Genomic DNA, 22,116 nt, shown 5'->3' on the forward strand with positions numbered 1-22,116 from the left:
AGCGGCCATGGCTCATGGGCCCAGCCGCTCCGCGGCATGTGGGATCTTCCCAGACTGGGGCACGAACCCGTGTCCCCTGCATCGGCAGGCGGACTCTCAACCACCTGCGCCACCAGGGAAGCCCTGATGCATTTTTTTTTTTTTTCTTTTTTGTGGTACGCGGGCCTCTCACTGCTGTGGCCTCTCCCGTTGTGGAGCACAGGCTCCAGACGCGCAGGCTCAGCGGCCATGGCTCACGGGCCCAGCCACTCCACAGCACGTGGGATCTTCCCAGACCGGGGCACGAACCTGCGTCCCCTGCATTGGCAGGTGGACTCTCAACCACTGCACCACCAAGGAAGCCCCTGCTTTTAATTTTTATAAATGGTATGAAGCAGGGGTCTAACTTCATTCTTTGGCACATGGATATTAGTTGCATCAGCACTATTTGTTGAAAAAATTATTCTATCCCCATTGAATGGCCTTGGCACCCTTGCTGAAAATCAACTGACCATAAACAAGGAATCTCAATTCTCTTCATTAATCTATCAGTCCATCCTCACACCAATATCACACTGTCCTGATACCACACTGACTGTTGTTTTGTAGGAGGTTTTGAAATCAGGTAGTGTGAGTCCTCCAATTTTGTTCTCCGTTTTCAAGAATGATTTGGCTAATCTGGGTACTCTGCATTTCCACATGAATTTCAGTATGAGCTTTGTCCATCTCTGCAAAAACAGGCAGCTGGAATTTTGAGAGGAACTTATTTTATTCTTTTGTAATCCTGTTATAAGTGGATGTTTTATTAATTTCCTTTTAATACTGCTTATTGCTAGTATATAGAAATATAACTGACTTTTATATATTGACCTTATATCCTAGACATTGCTGAACTTATTAACTAATAATTTTTAGTAGATTGCTTAAGGTTTAAATATATAAGATTATGTCATTTGCAAACAGAGATAGTTTTATCTGTCCCTTACCAATTTGGATATTTTAAACTTTTTATTGCCTAATGGCCTACTTAGAACCTCCATACAATGTTGAGTAAAAGTGTGGCAAGAACAGATGTGCTTATATTGTTCCTGATCTTGGGGTAAAAGCTCTCAGTCTTTCACCATTAAGCATGATTTTTAGCTGTGGATTTTTTCATAGATGTTCTTTACCAACTTGAGTAAGTTTCCATCTATTCTTAGTTTGTTGAGTGTTTGTATCACAAATGAGTACTGGATTATTACCAAAGGCTTTTTCTGCATCAATTGAGATCATCATGTGGTTTTTGTCCTTTATTTTACTAATACACTGTATTACATTAATTTTCATATGTTAAACCAACTTTGCATGCCTGGGAATAAATCCCACTTTATCATGTGTATAATCCTTGTAATATGCTGCTGGATTCAGTTTCCTAATATTTTGTTGAGGATTTTTGTGTCTATATTCATAAATGATATTGGTCTGTAGTTTTCTTTCCTGTGATATCTTCATCTGGTTTTGTTATTAGGGTAATACCAGCCCTATAGAATGAGTTAGAAAGTTCCTCTCTCTTCTACCTTTTGGAAGTTTATGAAGGATTGATGTTCAGTCTTCTTTAAAAGTTCTATAGATTTTAGGAATTTGAATCTTATTGTTTTGGTTAGTCTAGCTAAAGGTTTATCAGTTTTATCGATCTTTTCAAAGAACTAACTTTGGTTTTGTTGATTTTTCTCCACCGTCTTTCTATTCTGTTTTATTTTCACTCTAATCTTTACCATTTCCCTTCCTTTCCTTACTATGGGTTATCTGCCTTTCTTTTTCTAAATCTTAATGTGTACAGTTTTGTTATTGATTTCAAATCATTCCTCTTTTTTATTATAGGTAGTACAGCTATAAATTTCTCTCTGAGCACTGCCTTAGGTGCATCTCATAAGTCTCAATAAATTTGCTTGCATTTCACTCACCTCAAAGTATTTTCTAATACCCCCTGTGATTTCCTCTTTGATCCACTGGTTATTTTATGAGTGTGTTGTTTATTTCCACACATTTGTGAATTTTCTAAATTTTCTTCTATTAGTGGTTTCTAATTTCACTCCATTATGGTCAGAAAATTTACTTTATATGATTCATTAGTTTTAAATTAACTGAGACTTATTTTATAGACTATCATATGGTCCACCCTGGAGAATGTTCCATGTGCACTTGAGAAGAATGAGTAATCTAGTGTTGTGAGGTAGAGTGTACTAGAGATATGTGTACCATCTAGGTAACTTGAGTGTTGTTCAACTCTTCTATTTCTTTGTTGATCTTATAGCTATTCTAGCCATGATTGAAAGTTAGGTATTGATGTCTTGAACTACTATTATTAAATTGTCTATTTCTCCCTTCAATTCTGTCAGATTTTGCTTCATGTATTCTACGGCTCTACTGTTGGATGCATATATGTTTGTTTATTTATTATTTTATAAATTCATTTACTTAGTTTTGGCTGTGTTGGGTCTTTGTTGCTGCACGCAGGCCTTCTCTAGTTGTGCGAGCAGGGGCTACTCTTCATTGTGGTGTGTGGGCTTCTCATTCCAGTGGCTTCTCTTGTTGCAGAGCACAGGCTCTAGGCATGCGGGCTTCAGTAGTTGTGGCACATGGACTCAGTAGTTGTGGCTCGCAGGCTCTAGAGCACAGGCTCAGAAGTTGTGGTGCACGGGCTTAGCTGCTCCGCGGCATGTGGGATCTTCCTAGACCAGGGCTCGAACCTGTGTTCCCTATACCGGCAGGCGGATTCTTAACCACTGCACCACCAGGGAAGTTACAGATGCATATGTGTTTGTAACTGTTACACCTTATTGATGGATTGACACTTTTATCATTATAAAGTGTCCTTCTTTATCTGTATTAGTGATTTTTCTCTTATACTAAAAATATTTTAAACAGAAGAATTAAAGTTATGAATAACAGAAAGAAATATATTACCTGTTGGATTCTTAATTACACAGCTAGTTGCTCCATGAAGGTCAGCATGTACATAAATGTCCCCTTTAAAACAAATAAGAAATAATACTTTAAGTCCTGTTTCTTTGTTTTTAAGTTGAAATTGTTTATTTACTTATTGTTTAATGGGTTCAAAATCCAAAAGGTATAAGAAGACATATAAAGAAAAGTCTATCTCCCACCCCTGGGAGATTTCTCATAGGCCTCCTCAGAGGAAAGCAATGCTAATAAGGCATATTACAAAAATGGTCACAGTTCTTCTCCCTCCCTCTATTCACACCTCTTTGCTCTATGACCTTGAAGCTTCTCCCATCAAGAGGTGGAGTCCACTTCCCCATCCCTCAAATGTGGGCCGACCCCTTGACCTGCCTTGGCCAGCAGAATGTGGCAGATGTGACCAAATGCCAGTTCCCAGCCTAGGCCTTGAGAGGTGCTGTATGCTTCCTATTTTTCTCTCAGAAATTTGCTGAGTTACCATATAAGCAAGCCCAGGCTAGCCTGATGATGGGTGAGAGACACATAGAGATGAGTCATCCTAGCAAGTGCAAAGGTCCTGAGAACCATAGATGGTTGACAAATGTGACAAACAGCCAGGAAGCCAGACTGAAGGAAAGTAAGAAATGAGGCTAGAGAAGAAGTCAGGAGCCTTGTAAGCCACAATGAGGACTTCTAGTTTTATTCTGAAGTGTGTAATAGCAACAAATGAATAAATGAGCAAACAGATGAATGCAGCAATGAATGGTCAACTAGGGAAAAGTAAAGTGCATGGTTTCTAACAGAAAAAATGAGCAGCCATTGTTTGCCATGGATAGTTCATCTGAGATTTGAAACTCAAAGAAGAGCAAAGCTCATACAGTTCCATGAAAGGCTCAGCTCACAATGAACAAAGTTAGAGAAGACAGAGACCAAGCCCTGGGTACCATGTAACCTAACCCTGTTGCTTTCTTTCCTGGTTCTGGATTCTCAAAGGACATCAGATTAGCTCTGATACTGATTATTGATTTCTGATACTCACACTGAGGGTTCAGCCACAGTGAAGTGGTGGTTATCGGCAAACAAAAAAAAATGAGAGGGGCTTCCCCGGTGGCGCAGTGGTTGAGAGTCTGCCTGCCGATGCAGGGGACGCGGGTTCATGCCCCGGTCCGCGAAGATCCCACATGCCGCAGAGCGGCTGGGCCCGTGAGCCATGGCCGCTGAGCCTGCGCGTCCGGAGCCTTTGCTCCGCAACGGGAGAGGCCACAACAGTGAGAGGCCCACGTACCGCAAAACAAAACAAAAAAAAAAAACAAAAAAACGAGAGGCCTTACAACACAGCACTTAAGTCCTGCTTCTAAAAGTGAAAAACGGTCACAAACTTCAGCACTGAAAAATTAAGCTTTTAAAAATCTGATCTACAATGACTTTGGAGGATTGAAAGCTATTTTCTTAATGCAATAGAAAATCAAAAATCTAATACTACAGATTAGCTCGGCATTACTACTTTAGGGATATTCACTTAAAATGTGAATCAAGTGTCAAAGCACATATTCAACAAACCATAAACCATGAAATTCTTTCTACCAATTAAATCTGTCAAACAAAGGAGTACAAGATGAAAATCTACACCTAATATTGAGATAACCAATCCAGTTACTTAAAAGAAAATTCTTCAGAATTTTAATCTTACCTACCTGGTGTCAAGTATCTTTTCACAATTATTTCATTCTGTTGCTGATCTCGTCCACCAATAATTAGATAGTTCTCTGAGCTAATGAACCAGAGGAATTTCTCAAACCTATCAAATTTTAAAGAAAAAAGTTAACATTTCTTTCTCTTCATAGTTGCCTGAATTCACACCCTTTTAACAAACAAAATAAAACAGAAAGCTCTCCTATCTGTGAAGGTTAAGACAACTTGATGGCTTAATTTCTTAAGACATCAAGCTGAATTTTACTGAAAACTTGCAATACAAATTGCCCTAGGATATTCTTAAGACAGTCTCAGTAGAAAACAATTAAATTTTATGCTTAAAAAATATGTTCTCTCTTTATTTTCCTCCCATATAGACAGCCTTCTTAAACTGACGTTATAACAATGAATTACAAAAAGCAAAAGCATAAAATGTCACATGGTCCCTAGGTTTAGCTTTCTTTCAGTGGGGCACTGGATAGGCTTTGGGACCACCGATGAGAAAGAAAAGCTGTTTTCCCATTCTGTCCTCAATTAATCAACTGAATGTTTACATATATGATATTCTTTACAGTTTAAAAAAAATACTAAAAAACGAAAATTGCTGTCAGAAGTGTAAAATTATAACTTTTCTCAAGAAACAAATTAACTTGGGTTTTCATGATTAATACATACCACCACAATAAAAAGTAAAGAGTGTATATTTGTATGACATTTAGAAAATGAGATGCACATAAATATTTCCTATTTTACATATGACTCACAAGATAATTTTTTTATGATTTAACCTAGAATTTTAAAATTTCTGGTTAAAGATGATAGATTGAGCACAGGCATTAAATGAAACTTCCTCATAGCTCCCAAAATATAATAGCAAAAGGACTCTATTCCTATTTTCTAATCTGATTTTTTATTGAGTAATACATACACATGGTTCAAAAAATGTTTTAATTACATAAAAAAATATAGTGAGAGATCCTACATCTCTTCAGTTCCCACAGCTGCTACTAACCAATTGGCCATTAGCTTCCTGTATCCCTCTCCAGAGTTTCTTTATACATACAAAAGCTAAAATAAAATGCTTATTCTAAACTTTTTCTCTTTTTCAGACACAACACACTGTTTTGCATATTTTTTTCTTTTTTCACTTAAAAATATATTTTCCTCATTGCTGAATGGATGTACTATACTGATTTAACCACTTCCCTATTGATGGTAAAGAGGTTTGCAAAAAGACATAAACCCACAAGGACAAAAAGAATGTGAAAGATAAATCAAGGATGTATTTTGTAATCATCCTAGCAGAGGAATACATAACTAACAGGCCAAAAAAAAAAAAAGCCAACTAATCAAAATAAAGCAACAAGGAAGACAAAAAAGAACACAGAACAAATAAGACACACTGAAAGCTAGCAGTAAGATGGTTAGATTTAAACCCAAATATATCAGAAATTATATTAAATATAAATGTAGTCAATTCTCCAGGTAAAATGCAAAGACTGTCAGACTGGAGAAAAAACAATGATATATACTCCTTTAAAATATAAGGATATAAAAAGGTTGAAACATAATGATGGAAAAAGATAATACCATGCAAATACTAACCAAAAAACAGTTTATACAGTTTTAACATCTCACACAGATGGAAAAAATAGATATAAAAGGACATTTCATTAAAATTAATAAAAGGCTCAGTTCACTGAGATGATATAACAGTTCTATATTTGTATCACCTAATTACATAGCCTCACATATATAAAGCAAAAGTTCAGAAGCAAAAGGAGAAACAGATAATCCAAACTGTATGATATTTAACACACTTCTCTCAGTAACTGGGAAAACAAGCATTAAAAAGAGAATTATAAAGGTGCCAAAGATTTGAACAACATGATTTATAAACATGACCTGATATTGAGAAATGCACTCAGTAACTGTAGAAAAGACACTATTTTCAACTATATATGAAACATTTATAAATAAAGCTGCCCATAAATAGACTGGGCCATAAAGCAAGTTTCAACAACAAACACCAAATGACTGAGATAATTCAGAATATCACCTCTTTAACGCAAATAAAGCTAAAAATCAGTAACAAAAAGGTAACCAAAAACCCCCATGTGTTTGGACAGTAATACATATACTTCTAAATAATGCATGAGTGAAGAAATCACCATGGAAATTAGAATATATCTTGACATGAAAGATAATGAAAATCCTAAACAACAAAACTTTTTAGATACAGTTAAAGCCATGCTGAGGGAAATTCACTGCCTTACATATATTAGAAAAGAGGCCGGGGGAAGGGGGAAATCAATGAACTAAGCTTCTGTCTCAAGAAATCAGAAAGGAAAATGCAAATAAATCCCAAAGAAAAGTAGAAGGATGAAAATAATTATTAAAATAGAAGGCACATATATAACACTGGAGATCAATTGTCAAAAACTGGTTCTTTAATGATATTAATACTACTGAAAATCCTCTGGTCAGATTAATCAAGAAAGAGAGAAGGCACAAATAATTCTTGAATGAAAAGGGAGAAGTAATTAATGATTCTAGGGATGTTAAAAACTTAAGTGGAGGGACCTCCCTGGTGGTCTAGTGGTTAAGACTCCATGCTTCCACTGCAGAGGGAATGGGTTTGATCCCTGGTCAGGGAACTAAGATCCCGCATGCCACGCGGCGTGGCCAAAAAAAGTGGAATATTATAAACTTTTTGCCAATAAATTTCAAACTTTGGACAAAATAGACAAAGTCTTAGAAAAACATTGCTAACCAAAACTAGAAAATCTGAGTAGTCCTTTTATCTACTAAAGAATTTGAATCTGTAATGAAAAACTTTCCCATAAAGAAAACTCCAGGTGACTTCCATCAACATTTAAGGACAATTGATAAAGGAACACTTTCCAATTTGTTTTATGAGATAATATAACCTTGTACCAACAGATAACAAAAACATTATGAGAAATGAAAATTACAGGTCAATCATATTCATCAATAGAGATGTTAGAGAAAGAAAGAAAAAAGCAACAAAATTTTGAAAGCTGGAAAATAAATGAACAAGTGAGCAGACTCAAGAAGCTGAATCCTGAGCTGACGGTGCAAAAAACCAAGAGACAAATCAACTTACACTGTATGACCCATAAAGAGCACAGGTACTGCTAGAAATAGGGTTTAAGATGAGGTTTAAAAACAGAAGAACTGGCTGAAAATCTTATCAAGAAGTAAGCACTTCCCTAGATCTTTCCAGCTCGGAACATGGTGGTAACTGCCCCTTCAACACTCTAACAGAAAGTTAGAAATTAATTCTTTAAAAGGGTACAAAGAGGATCTCTGGACTAGGGGAAACGTATCACAGTTGTAAGTAGGAGTAATATATGTAAAATAGGGCAATTAAGTAAATGGATAAGCTGGATACTAAGACTCTCCAGCTTATTATTTCCACTGAGCTCCCAAAATGGTGATAGCCAGGTCTTCACTTTACAAATAGAAGAGAAAGAAGCTTTTGTGGGAAATGAGACCAGCCGAAAAGGCAAAAAGCTAAAGACTTCAAGAGTTCCACAGATGGCCCACACAGATCATTTTACAAGTCCAACAACCCACAAAGAACTTCCAATCACCATTTTAATGTTCTGCTATAAAAAGTGAGTAGACAGTCAAGGATCACCAAACGTACACAAGTGAACGCTGGAGACAAAACCAACAAATAGAAAAAAGAAACTTGGAGAAGACAGACCTGCAAGAAAAGGATACTAAATAAAATGTAATACATCAAAACTATTCTCAGTTATAAAGAAACTAGAGCAGTAAGTTTTTTTAAAGTAACATTCCAAAAACAGCTTAAAATTAAAACATGATAGGAAGAAATAAAAGATTAAAAAATTCAATGGAAGGATTGAAAGATAAAGTTGAGAAAATCTCAGAATATAGAACAAAAAGTTGAAAAACAGAAAATGCAATGCAATAGGACTGCTAAGGGGGGGAGGGGTCCCATAAGTAAAACATGAGACTTCTAGAAAGAAAGAAAAAGAAAACAAAAAAAAAAGACAGAAGGTAGGCAATTTTCTAAGAAGTAGTTCAAGAAAATTTCTCCAAACCACGTTTCCAATTTAAAAGGCCCACAAAGTATCCAGCATAATGGATAAAAACATCGTCACCAACCTATATTCCTGTGAAATTTTGGAAAACTGAGAGGAAGAAAAAAAAGATCTAGAAGCTTACAGAAAGGCAAAAACAAGTTTCCTATTAAAACAGCAACTATCAAAATGACAGAAAACTCAAGATCAAATCTGGAAGTTAATACAATGGACAATGCCTTTTTAAAAGTCTGAGGGAAACATATTTTCAAATTAGAATTCTATACCTATCCAAACTCCTATGAGTAAAATAATTTTTTTATACATTGGACACCTCAAAAACTTTAACTTCTACATACCCCTTTTCATGAAGCTTCTAGAGCACATAGTCCATAACCAAAGAAAAAGGAAGTTTGAGATTCAGGACAGAAGATACAACACAGAGAGAGGTTACAGAGAAGTTCCAGGATAATAAAAAAAAGGAGATCTTAAAATGCTTACAGTAACCAATCTAGAACAAAGTAGGTCAAAAAGCTCCAGGAAAGACTTCTGCAAGAAGATGATACTGATAAAATTCCAATATGTTTGAACACACTTGGAAGCGAATTTGGACATGGCTAATAACAAGAACAAAAATAAAAAGAAAGCAAATGAAACAATTATTAACTTCAGGGAAGATAAAATACTGAGCAGGAAAGGAAAACAGAATACTATATGATCCAGCTCTGATTACAACTTAAATATTCATAATAATGTTAACACAGAACATCAGTCTTGACAAAATTATGCTGTAAGTATATTGAGAAGCCAGGTGATGTGTGTGTATGTAACAGAGCACAAATGGAAAGAATAAAATCTTCACTTTCCAAGGTGGGAAGTTATTAATAGAGTGTAAAACAGAAAAATTAAGAAGCAGCAATATATTACTAAGAGAAATGGAGGTATATATCAAAAGATTCAGCTAAAAGAGGTAAAAGTTTCCTTGGGAGAGGAGACAATAGGAGTAGGGATAAAAGTTTGCGGGGTTACTGGTTTTTTAACAAGCTTTGTAGAACTGCTTGATTTTCTAAATAATGTGCATGTATAATTTTGATAGAAAGAAAAAATGTATTTTAAAAAGGTAGAATACTTACCAATATACTTTTCTTGCTTTTTGAATAGAGGTAACTGTCTGGACTTCTTTTAAGGTTTGCTTTGTTTTCTTTTCTGCTGATTTGAACGCCTATTCATAAGAAAAGAGTTTTTAAGTAATCTGTTGAAAATTTACTTAAATAACACCAAGTAAATGACAGGGGAAGAAATGGGTTTTTAAATGTCACAAATGGCACTATCTATACACACACACCATACACACATGAAAGTAATAAAATGGGGACTTTCCTGGTGGCACAGTGGTTAAGAATCCGCCTGCCAATGCAGGGGACACGGGTTCGATCCCTGGTCCAGGAAGATCCCACATGCTGTGGAACCACTAAGCCTATGCACCACAACTACTGAGCCTGTGCTCTAGAGTCCGCAAGCCATAACTACTGAGCCCACACCACAACTACTGAAGCCCGTGCGCCTAGAGCCCATGCTCCACAACAAGAGAAGCCACCACGATGAGAAGCCCACGCACCGCAATGAAGAGTAGCCCCCACTCACCACAACTAGAGAAAGCACATCAACGACGACCCAACACAGCCATAAATAAATAAATAAATAAATTTATTTTTTTAAAAGTAATAAAATGAAGAAATTTTGGCCTTAAATATTAAAATGATTTGTATACAAGTATCTGCTCAAGACCTACAATGAAAAAGAGTTCATCTGTTTACCATATACTCAGTGCAACCATATAATAGACTTTGGGTTAGATGTCAGAGACACACAATGAACAAGACAAAGTTTCTACTTCCTACCCCACTGGGGTCTAGGAGAAGAGACATATATAAAACACATAATTATTCAAATAAACATGGTAAATGTTTCAAAGGATGCTATGAGAGTATAACAAGGGAACCTAATTTATAACTGATTATGGTCAAAGAAGGTATTTCTGAGGAAATGGCATTTAGGCTGAAGCCTGAAGGATTAATGGAATTATCAAGGCAAAGAATACAAAGAGCACTGTAAGCAGAAGGAAAAGGCCAGCTTGACCAGCAAGTATGATCATAGGGTAAATGAGGGTGGAGAGGCAGATAGAGAGCTAAGTCATGAAGACCACTCATTTAACAGATATTAATGTGACTATGTTTCAGGCAATATTCTAGAGACTGGGACACAGCAATGAATAAAACACATAAAGATCCTACTTTCATGCAATCTACATTCTAGAGGGAAGACAGATAAACATATGTTGGGATGGGTGTTTTTAAAAAAGAAAAACAAGAGTGAAAAGGGAGTGATTGAGGTAGTTTTATTTTTACTACGAGTGGTCAAAAAGGCCTCTCTGATAGTCTTAAGTAGACACATGAATGATGAGGGGGGTCAAACCATGAAAAATCTGAGGAGAGAACATTCTTGGCAGAAAGAGCAAGTACAAAGGCCCTGAGAAGGCAGTATGGGCCACTGATGTAGGAATAGCTTAAGATCCCACTGTGGCTGGAAACAGTGTGTAACAAGAGGAGTGTGGGTGATGTGATCAGAGGGAAGCAGATAGGCCTCCCTACCTGATCCAGGCTTTAAGGTGTCTTGAGTAAGATGGGAAGAAACTGGAAGATGTTGAACAGAGAGAAATGACTTCATTTTTTATTTAAAAGGATTGACTGGATATGAGAAGAGTCCAGGGTGACTCCAACATTTTTAACTTGAGCAAAAAAGGGATAATTACTGAGATAGAGACCTGGGCAAGAGAGGGTTAGGGGAGAAAATAAATACTGGAAATGCACACATTTAAAGCAAAATTAAGTTTGAAAGATTTCTGAATTTGAAAACCTCATTTAAAGAGAAGAAATAATTAAGTCCATTAAATTAATAAAGCAGAGAAAAACAATTAACATTCATTCTAAGAAATATTAAGTACCTTCTCAGCAGCTTCAACAGTCTTCTGTGTTTTCTTAGCAGCATATCTCTTGTGATCATAATACCTAGAAAAATATATCTTTTAATTTTAGATAAAATCTTTATTCTTTAGTTTTTGATTTATGTTATTTCTAATTTTACAGACTCACAAATCATCAAGAACAACTTTAAATACTTTTAAAAAAGTATTTCACCTCAAAGAATATACAGTCAAAATAATGATAGTTCTTATCCTTAATACCCTAACAGATTTATTGCAGATAATATTATACCTAAAATTTATACTTATGGGAATTCCCTGGTGGTCCAGTGGTTAGGACTCTGTGCTTCCAATGCAGGGGGCACGGGTTCAAACGCTGCTCAGGGAACTAAGACCCCACATGCCATGCAGCGTGGCAAATAAATAAAATAAAATAAAATAAAATAAAAACTTAAATTTATGACTTACTTTTTGGCATTGGCATATGCTGACAAGCTGAGATCAACATCAACAAGCAATGGCCTATTTTTCTGAGGCTTCTGCAGTTGTTTATTCTTTTGCTTTTTCTTTTTTCCTTTTGGTGGTTCGGTTTCATTTTTCTCAGTACTGATGTCACCATCAACATCATCATCTTCCTCCTCTGATAACAAGTATGGATTTCTATTAAAAATATTCAATAGTATTTCACTAATGTCAATGACATCACTTTTTTATTTTCAATTTTTTTCTCAAGGAAATTATAAATGGTTTACGGTACTTAAATAGTTGCATTATTTTAACGTAAATTAATTTTTTTCTGTACTTTCAAAGATAAATTTCCAAATAAAAAAAAACTTCAATGAATACAGTGAAAAATTAAATAGCAAAATAAAGACAAACACTAACTGCTTAACTAAGAATCAAACTTACCTTAGCAGCATTGTAACATGATTTGTTTGTAGTTTTAATTCTTTGATTGCATTTGCAACAGGGTCTCCTTGAGCTTGGGCTTCTTTCACAATTAACCCAATTTCTGTCCAGTCTATCTGGTTGGCTAAAGCACTTCGAACAACCTGAATGGCTCTGTCAACTATTTGTAGGTTCATTTCTATAAGCTCTCCTTTAAGTTTGTCTATTTCCTTATGAAATAAACCAAAAACATGTGTTACAATGCCAAAGTTACCATTTTTGAAAAAGTATCTGAAAAAGCTAAACATAATACCTGAGCCTGCTGAAGAGCTTCTAATCTGTTTTCATGATCCTTTCGGACATTATCTAATTTCTTCAATGCTTGTTTTTCCTTTTGTTAACAAAACAGAGTTTTTAAAAATTAGATTTCTTCTACCTTCTGTACCTTCTCTCTTTTACCTCCTGAAACTCACTATCCCACCCCTACTTCTGCCCCCTCAATGTTGTTACCTAACTAGCTAAAATTCCCCATAGTCCATCTCCCCAGGTCTATCCTACCCCAAAGTGTTTCATGCTCCAAAATTACCTCTCCTGACCATCCACATCCCATTCCCTATATAGGAAGGTATTTTGATTACAGGTTACATTGTATGTAAGATATGCCCTACTGCCCTTGCATTATTCAAGCAGGCAGAATTCAAGACATTTTTCCCTATGACATTAAAGTTTGGGGGAATGCATTTTTAGCATTAATTCCTAAAATAGCTTCCTTTTATTTTATTGCTGCTTTTAATTTTCTCAGCCTTATTTCTAGTATTTTACAGAGTATTCTTCTTCCTAAATTAACAACACAAAGGCTCATGGTAGTTATGTGAACTTTTATACAGTCAGCCCTCCGTACCTGCAGATACAAAACCTGCAGATATGGGAGGCTAACTATATTCCCTGTACTACACCATTTTATATAAGGGACTTGAATATCCTTGGATTTTGGTATCCACAGGGGCTCCTGGAACAATCCACTGCAGACACCGAGGGATGGCTGTATAGCATTCTATCACACGGAACTTACATATTAAGGTTACTGATGTGAGGCTAATTTTGTAACACTAGTAATAGCATCACCAATTAGTGAATGTTTCCATGCTGGATGTAATATTAAAAATATTTCAGTTATAAGAATGGTGACTATTAAAAGAACACACAGTGGTTACTAAAATAATTCACGGGAATTTTGATGTACATGGGGTTCAATGTTACTCTTAAATATCTGTTTACTTACTAAAGTGCTGCCACCATGTGGCAATCACACTATGTAACTCATGTGACCCACTTGCTTTGAAATTCCGCTCTTGTTAATTTTTTTACAACCAAGGTGGGGAGGATACAGAGATTCACATAATTTCAAGTTTTTGCACACATATTTTAAGATTCTATGAATATTCCTGAAAAATCGAATCAAGCGTGACTTTGGCCATTTTCTAAAACTGTTCTGCAGTAAAAGCTCCCCAAACATGGTCAAATGAGCTGGGAAAACAAAACACAGCATATTAAACCCTCCTTGTGGAGTCATGATACATGCAAAGCATATTAAAGACCTAGTTCAAAAGCCCACTTTAAAAAAGAAAACAGTTTAATGATAAACAAATATATACTTATTTGTATAGAGAAAACTATTCCCTCTCCTTTGGCCTATTTAAAAATCTCCTCTTTGAAACACTATTCCCTTTACAGCAAAGTTTGAGAAGCTCTGGGTTGTTGTAATAAAGAAAATTATACCAGGGAATAAATAATAGGCCTCCTTCCCACTGTATTTTCTGGTTTAGAGAATATGTGATATTCTAATGGAGCAAATGAGCGTATTTTTTTTTAAACACTGATAGTTCCCCTGGACCTTTATTAATATACCAAGAGATCAGGGCATTCCCAAACTACTTCTAAAAGGCTGCCCATTCCTGTATGAGAGCATCACCTACCCAGCAAACCACACTCAAGGCTAGCTGGTTTATATAAATGTTTTTAATAACACCATACCTGTTGTAAAGCTTTTAAATCTATTTTCTGACCTTCTATCTTGGAATAAAATTCATCTACGGCCTTATCAAAAGAAGAAAAAGACAATCAACTAGCTGGAAAAAAACCACACAAACACGGTCTCTGCTTCAACTTGCATACACAGAATTTTAGGGTCCATTTTGTTTCATAACACCACTCAAAGAACTTGAGGAGATTTCCAGTAAATGTATTATATAGCTAAGCAGTCAGGAATCAAATTAAGTTCAAATCTTTGGTCCTTCATCTTGAAATAAAGAAACAACAAACATTTCCACTAGTTTGTATCTGTGACTGCACTGGTTTTTAATGTCCAGATTCATAATGATTGTAAAGCAGAAATATTTTCAATTTCTCAATCAAAGCAAGTTGATATTAATTTAACAACTCACATCATGCTAACTGGTCAAAAAATAGAATCAGAAAACCCACCTTGTCAAATGATTCAAATTCTATATATGGACATTGTGAATGTTGAGAAAACAAGAAAGGATGAAATTCCTCATACCTGTAAAACATATTTACCAAGAACATTAATAGGGACTTCCCTGGTGGTGCAGTGGTTAAGCATCCGCCTGCCAATGCAGGGGACACGGGTTTGATCCCTGGTCCGGGAAGATCCCACATGCCACATAACAACTAAGCCTGTGCACCACAACTACTGAGCCTGCGCTCTGGAGCCTGCGAGACACAACTAATGAGCTCGTGTGCCACAACTACTGAAGCCCGCACGCCTAGAGCCCGTGCTCCGCAACAAGAGAAGCCACCGGAATGAGTAGCCCACGCACCGCCACAAAGAGTAGCCCCCGCTTGCCGCAACTAGAGAAAGCCCACGCACAGCAACAAAGACCCAATGCAGCCAAAAATAAATAAATCTATTTAAAAAAAAAGAAAAAGAAAGGAAGATTAATAAACACCCAAAGCAAATCGACCCATGCCTACATACTTACGTGAGTATGTCTTCGGTTGGTTTATCTACTTCCAGGCTTGGTTTTATTTCTCTTTTCTGAATGATATACCCCTACAAAAATCCAACATTAAAACTAATTTCCATTCATAATTAACAGATTTACTTTCCTTGAATGATATTAATTTTATTAACTTACAAAATTATTCTAGTTATAAACAATCAGCATTTGTCTACTGATTGTATCATTTCTCAAAGTGATGTTTTTAAGACTCAGTAAGTACCATCAGAAAATACTAACTTATTCATATGAACAAGAAAAAAACAGGGAATAAAGAAAATGAAAACTAATGATTTGATAAAGTGGTGAGATTATACATGTGCATTTTGCTTTTTTCTTTCCATTTTTCAGATGTTCTGCAACTTAAAAAAGCCAAAAGCACCTTACTTCCAGCAGAAAAATCTTCGGTTCACTTTGCCGGTAGGAAATTTTAATTCATTTTAGTAACTGGGTGCAGGGTATATTTGGAGTGAATTTAGCTGTAATTAATCAGAACTTTTCCTGAACGTTTTTTGTAAGTAAAGTTATATACTTTGAATAGGGAAGAAAAACAAGATATGAGGTAACTCAGAGGATATTTAATAATTAAAAAGATGTTAATCAGTAAATTTTTGGAAAGTGCTGGCAAATTAAGATGTGCTTCTCTATCTTAAATCAACCTAAGAGGAAATATTTTCAAATTCCTCAACTTTTCAGGAGTGCCAACATTGTCTTGACCCAGTACTTTATAGAAGATTTAAGGAACAGAACAAAAATCAGAAACCAACAGCAATTAAAAAAAACTACCCTAGAATAAGCATATTACAGGTGTTAAATTTCCAAATTACAACAAAAAATTTACATATACTGATCCTTCAATGAACATTTAAATTCTAAAAATCTAAATAAGTAAAACATCAACAATATACAGTAAGTATTTGTGGCGCTACCTTTCCACTGAAGTTGGATGTTGTTTTCATATACTCTTCTGCTTTCTGAAGACAAACAAGTACTTTTTCAATATCTAATAGGGGAATAAGAAAGGAAAAAAGGAGTGCCAATCAACTGTCCATAACTATTATTAAACATCTATGTAGAAAACAGAAAGTGCTTATGAAATAATACAAGTTGTTCAAGAAAATTAAATATAGTTATTTCATGTTTATAATCAGTTTATTAAATAAGAATATATTTTGGCCAGCTTGTTGTCCCAATAGCTTTTATTGAATCCATCTTTCCCCTCATGATATGAAAGCCACTTTGTCCATATGCTAAATTGCCATATATATTTGGGCTTGTTTCTGAATTCTTTATTCTGTGTATTCCTTCTCCCAAAACTTAACTTTTAATTACTATAGCTTCATAATACATTTTAATTTATGAAAAGATTATACTCCATCATTACTATTATTTTCCAGAGTTTTCCTGAACATTTTTGTATGCTTTTTATTGCACATATCAGATTCATTTAAAAAAGGAAGTGCAATAGCAAAAATAACAATACCACCTGTCGGCATTTCGAACAGGATTGCACTAAATTCATGTATTTCAGAAACTAAATCATTCACTTAAAACATTCAATTTGTATTTTTAAATGCACAAAAAAATTTTACATTTGTGCATTTGTGCATCATAAAAATGATCCCTAAACCCTAAGAAGTGATATAAATCCCCAAATATAAATATCAAGAATGACTGTTTTTTCATTTTACATGAGAATCTGCAGATAAAAATTTGTCAAAGACCAAAGCTTCCATTTTCCTTATATTTCCTCTAATTTTTTATTATCCTAATCTGGAAGTTAATTTAGGTTCCATTAAGTAGTTACAAAAGCCTAATTCATTATAAAGTCACACCACAGCACTTACAGAATTAAAATGCATAAATAACGCTACTTCTAGAAGCCCCTCAGGTTCTGAGTCTGAAGGTGAATAATTCAACTCCTTCAAGCCTTGTACCAGAGACTGTCTCATGTGCAGTAACCCCTTCCAAAATTTAGGGGGAGGGAGGGAGAATATTCTAAAATCAGAAGGTAATAACGTAGGTCAAGAGATTAAACTGCATGTTACTACGGATAAAGCCATCACATTAGAGTAGGAAGTCAGGAATACCATATGGATAGAACACTAACAGGTCAAATGTTTTTAAGTCTAGAACTACCCACTCACTTATTACTTTTTCCAGAAATCATTTTCATAGGTTTAAAAAAATGAAATAAAAATGGGCAAAACTTGTAGCATGCACACATACCCTTACTTTCAAATTTTTCATCCACTTTGACATTGCCAGAGAATCCATTTTCTATAAGACAGTGTTCAATGAGAGCTGGTCCACAGGCTATAAAAGCAGAGGATATTCTTTGTAGTATTTTCCTATAAAATTTCACGTTCAAAATACTAATGTATACCCCAATATAAATGATCTACTCAATAACAGTAGCCAGTGAAAATAACAATTAGTTTACCTATTTTGAAATGTTATTAGAAATGACAGTTCAAGTATTTATAAAAATTTGAGACTACAATAAAACTGTAGAAGTCAATGCAAAAGTTATAGGAATTTAATGGAATTTAGCCACGTATAAAAAGGATTATAAACCAGGAACGAAAGGTTGGTTTAGCATCCAAAAACTGGTTGATGTAATACACCATATTAACAGAATAAAGAAATAGAAAAATCCAAACTTACAAATTTTACACATGCTATACTAACAGATGGAAAGTTTTAAAGATAACTTTTTTAATGCATTCTAAACAGTAACTCCTGTAGTAAGCAATGGTACCTGCCTTCTCATATGTCCTCCCCAGATTCCTTAGTATAGGGATAAGTGATGATTTTCTCAAGTGTAAAAGTTGATTAGATTATCTTTACCCTGGTTATCAGCGGCACCTGGCAGACCTTGGAATGCCCTGAGACTCACCGATAAAAAACAAAAAGCAAAACAAAGAAAGCCCAACCAAGCTAAGTGGCTATTAAATCAAAAAGACGGACACTGAAAAAAACAAAAAAAAAGATTTCTTAGAAAACTATAGCTGGCGCTCAAGTGCTAGATAACAGTTTGTTTACATAACTGTATTGCTTTTAAATAAGACATAACATAAAGGTCAAAGTTCATGTGGTATAACAAATTTCTCTTTCCTTGAAAATAAACACTTATTTACTCAAAAGATCATTTTAAACTCCTTTCTACATTTATCAAGTTGTTCTAATTTTCTACTAGAACTAGATTTCAATGTGTTACATATATTTCTAAGAAACCATATTATCTTACAAACACTTCATTGCTCTATATAGGATTACTCACGAAGTAATGGGTTAAGAACTCTCTTCAGTAGTTCACCCTTAGGTGCACTGGCTATTATTTCCGTCAATCTGTGAAACAAAATTGACACACCCCTTACTATCTTATATTTAATAAACCCTACAGCCATATTCATGTTCACAGTACTTTCATATGCATCAATTTGCCTGATCTTCAAAATACCCTAAAATATAAGAGGAGTTAGTTCACTTTATAGGTTAAAAAAAAAAAAAGGATCATAAAAGTAATTTATCTAAGTTTAGTAGGTTCCTGAACAGCAGACTGGGACTTGAAACCAAGTTTTCCAAGGAACATCAATACTTTTTCAACGAAGTCATACTGCTTATCATCAGCATGCCCATATATGACACGAAAGACACATTTTTATGCAACAGTTAAATGTAGTTTGTGGAGACTGGTGATATATGGGTTTTTAAAAAAAATTTTATTGTAGTTGATTCACAATTTTGTGTTAGTTTCAGGTGTACAGCAAAGTGAATCAGTTATACATATATCAATACATATATCCACTCTTCTTTTTTTTTAGATTCTTTTCCCATATAGGCCATTACAGAGTATTGGGTAGAGTTGCCTGTGCTATATAGCATGTTCTTACTAGTTATCTATTTTATATACAGTAGTGTGTATATGTCAATCCCAATCTCCCAAGTTATCCCTCCCTGGTGATATATCTTAACACCTGAAATGGCTTTACCTAATTAAACATTTAGAAAGAACTCAAGGATGCTGTGGGCCACAGTATTCCCCCCCCCAAATCAGCATCAACCTCACCTGCAAACTTGTTAGAAATGTAAATTCCTGGGATCTACACCAGATCTACTTAAAACCTGGTGGGGGCAGGGGGATCTATATTTTACCAAGCCCTCTAGGTGATTCTGATGCATTCTAAACTTTGAAAACCACTGCTGTAGCCTATTAGCAAAGCCTTCCAGCCAGAAGAGTACTGTTATAGTCAGCACCTTATCCCATCATACTCCTATTTTTTAGCTAAACCAGAATTCCTATATCCTTTTGCGCTCTGCCAAGATATCCATTTGTCTTCTCACAGAACAGCTAATAAATTCCCCCACTTTACCAAGAAATCATAAACGTCTGAAATAACACCAAACTTAGATTAAAAAAACGTACATTTGCTACTCCCAAATAAGGCTTAATTGCTTACATTTAAGCGCACACTTACGTAGTTCAAGCAGCCCAAATTTATTTTATGCAAGTAAACAAAATATTTTCTTATGTGACAGTTCTTTCATATTCTGACATATGATCTATTTTACTATGTAATACAATATGAAATGAGTTAATAAACAAACATGTTACCTTTCCAAGGTAAGCAAAGGTTCAGCAGCTCTAGCATGATCAACTGGATAGTGTTCACGAACAGCAAATTTAACATCGTCTGACTCATCAGTTCGAAATCTTAGGATATTTAAAATTAGGTACTCATAATCTGTAAGAACAATGTTCCCCTGTAATAGAATAAAATATAACTTAACGCTTTTCCCAAATCATTCTTAAATCTTCTTAAAAATTGAGAAAGAAAATGTAGCCTCTTAAAAACCCAATCAAGGCTATAGAAATGAGTTACAAACACAAAGCATTTGAGTTGCATCTAAACAGTGCTCCTTGCACTTGCCCAGCACAGACTATGAAATAAAATAAATCTAAACACCCCAAGTTTGAAAGATAATGAAGGAATCAAGAGCAACTTTAAACTCACTGTCTGGTGGTTCTGCAGAGGTCACTATTAGAAGCAGAATAATCAATTAACACCTTGATGACCACCAACTGAACTTAATGTTGCACTTGGTTGAGGCAAATCTACAAACATTGTGGCTTATTAAGAAAAACAACATATATTTCAGAAGCCAAACACAGAGCTATTTATACTTTCACCTGCAATTTGTCTTTGAATAGCAATTAGTTATATGGAAAAATCAATAAAGGCCGTTATACCCTTTGACCAAGGAATTCCACACTTGGTTATGTGGCCTAGTGTAATACCTCAATAAAACCAGAAGCTATATGCTTAAACTGCATCTTACTTACAATAGAAAAAAACTGCAAACAGCCTAAATGTAAAAATTGGAGATATTGATAAATAAATTATACCAATATGACAAAATATTTAAAAGCTGTTAACTTAAGAAGATTATGTAGGACTTACCTGGTGGTGCAGTGGTTAAGAATCTGCCTGCCAATGCAGGGGACACAGGTTCGAGCCCTGGTCCGGGAAGATCCCACGTGCCACAAAGCAACTAAGCCCATGTGCCACAACTACACAACTAGAGCCCGCGTGCCTAGAGCCTGTGCTCCGCAACAAGAGAAGCCACCAGAATTGAGAAGCCCGCACACCGCAATGAAGAGTAGCCCCTGCTCGATGCAACTAGAGAAAGCCTGTGCACAGCAACGAAGACCCAACACAACCAAAAATAAATAAATTTAAAAAATTGATTCTTTGAAAAAAGGCTATGTAAAAAAAGCAGGAAAATGTTTATAATGTTAAGTAAAAAATAGGAAGACCAAAAAATCCTGTATTCTGGGAAGTATAAGGCAAATGTATCCTGGGAAGTGGAAGGCAAACACAGGAAAAATTAAAATACTTATTAAAGAGTGAGGATTAAAAAGTCTTTTTAAAACTTAATATTGTTACATAATCTTTTCAGTAAAAACCAGGGGAGAAACCTAATGAAAATAAAACTGCCCAAAAAACACAAACTTCCAAATTTATTATAGACAGTGAAGGTTGTTGTATAATTAAAATACAAAGAAGCATCCATGAAAATAAATGGTCACACATTCCTTAGCAAGTACTTAGAAGGTGGTCCCAGAAGACGGTGGGAACAGCCCCAATCTCATGAAGAATAACAGGTTGCAAGATAATGTTCACTAGATGGGGCCACCATTCACCTTGATCACAAATATACAGGCATACCTTGACGTTATTGCAGGTTTGGTTCCAGACCACCGAAATAAAGCAAATATTTCAATAAAGCAAGTCACACGAATTTTTTGGTTTCCCAGTGCATATAAAAGTTATGCTTACACTATATTGTAATGTTTAATAATATAATGTAAAATATAATGTATAACAACACAATGTATAATATAGTGTATAAAGATAATAATATACTTCAAAAAACAAGGTATGTAATTAATTTAAAAATACTTTATTGTTAAGAACTGCTAACCATCATCTGAGCTTTCAGTGAGTTGTTCGTAGTAACATTAAAGATCACTGAT

The 22,116-nt window shown here is 35.1% G+C and overlaps 1 protein-coding gene across 2 annotated transcripts in view; it reads right to left on the minus strand.

Annotated features, from left to right (window-relative positions):
• Positions 1-22,116, minus strand: part of NEMF (nuclear export mediator factor) — a 53,102-nt gene that overhangs the window by 18,991 nt on the left and 11,995 nt on the right. For both annotated transcript variants that reach the window (XM_029236602.1, XM_029236603.1), the window contains exons 5-18: positions 20,194-20,342; positions 18,859-18,926; positions 17,805-17,891; positions 16,505-16,578; positions 15,558-15,628; positions 15,040-15,115; positions 14,590-14,652; positions 12,869-12,946; positions 12,577-12,785; positions 12,136-12,327; positions 11,689-11,752; positions 9,818-9,906; positions 4,614-4,717; positions 2,926-2,988 (exon numbers count right to left, since the gene is read on the minus strand). In XM_029236602.1, coding sequence (XP_029092435.1) covers positions 2,926-2,988; positions 4,614-4,717; positions 9,818-9,906; positions 11,689-11,752; positions 12,136-12,327; positions 12,577-12,785; positions 12,869-12,946; positions 14,590-14,652; positions 15,040-15,115; positions 15,558-15,628; positions 16,505-16,578; positions 17,805-17,891; positions 18,859-18,926; positions 20,194-20,342 — 1,387 coding nt within the window. The remainder of the gene's footprint in view (positions 1-2,925; positions 2,989-4,613; positions 4,718-9,817; positions 9,907-11,688; positions 11,753-12,135; positions 12,328-12,576; positions 12,786-12,868; positions 12,947-14,589; positions 14,653-15,039; positions 15,116-15,557; positions 15,629-16,504; positions 16,579-17,804; positions 17,892-18,858; positions 18,927-20,193; positions 20,343-22,116) is intronic.

This window comes from Monodon monoceros, unplaced genomic scaffold (assembly GCF_005190385.1).
Source record: "Monodon monoceros isolate NGI ecotype Baffin Bay Population unplaced genomic scaffold, NGI_Narwhal_1 Super_Scaffold_21, whole genome shotgun sequence".
In the NCBI taxonomy this organism is placed as follows: domain Eukaryota; kingdom Metazoa; phylum Chordata; class Mammalia; order Artiodactyla; family Monodontidae; genus Monodon; species Monodon monoceros.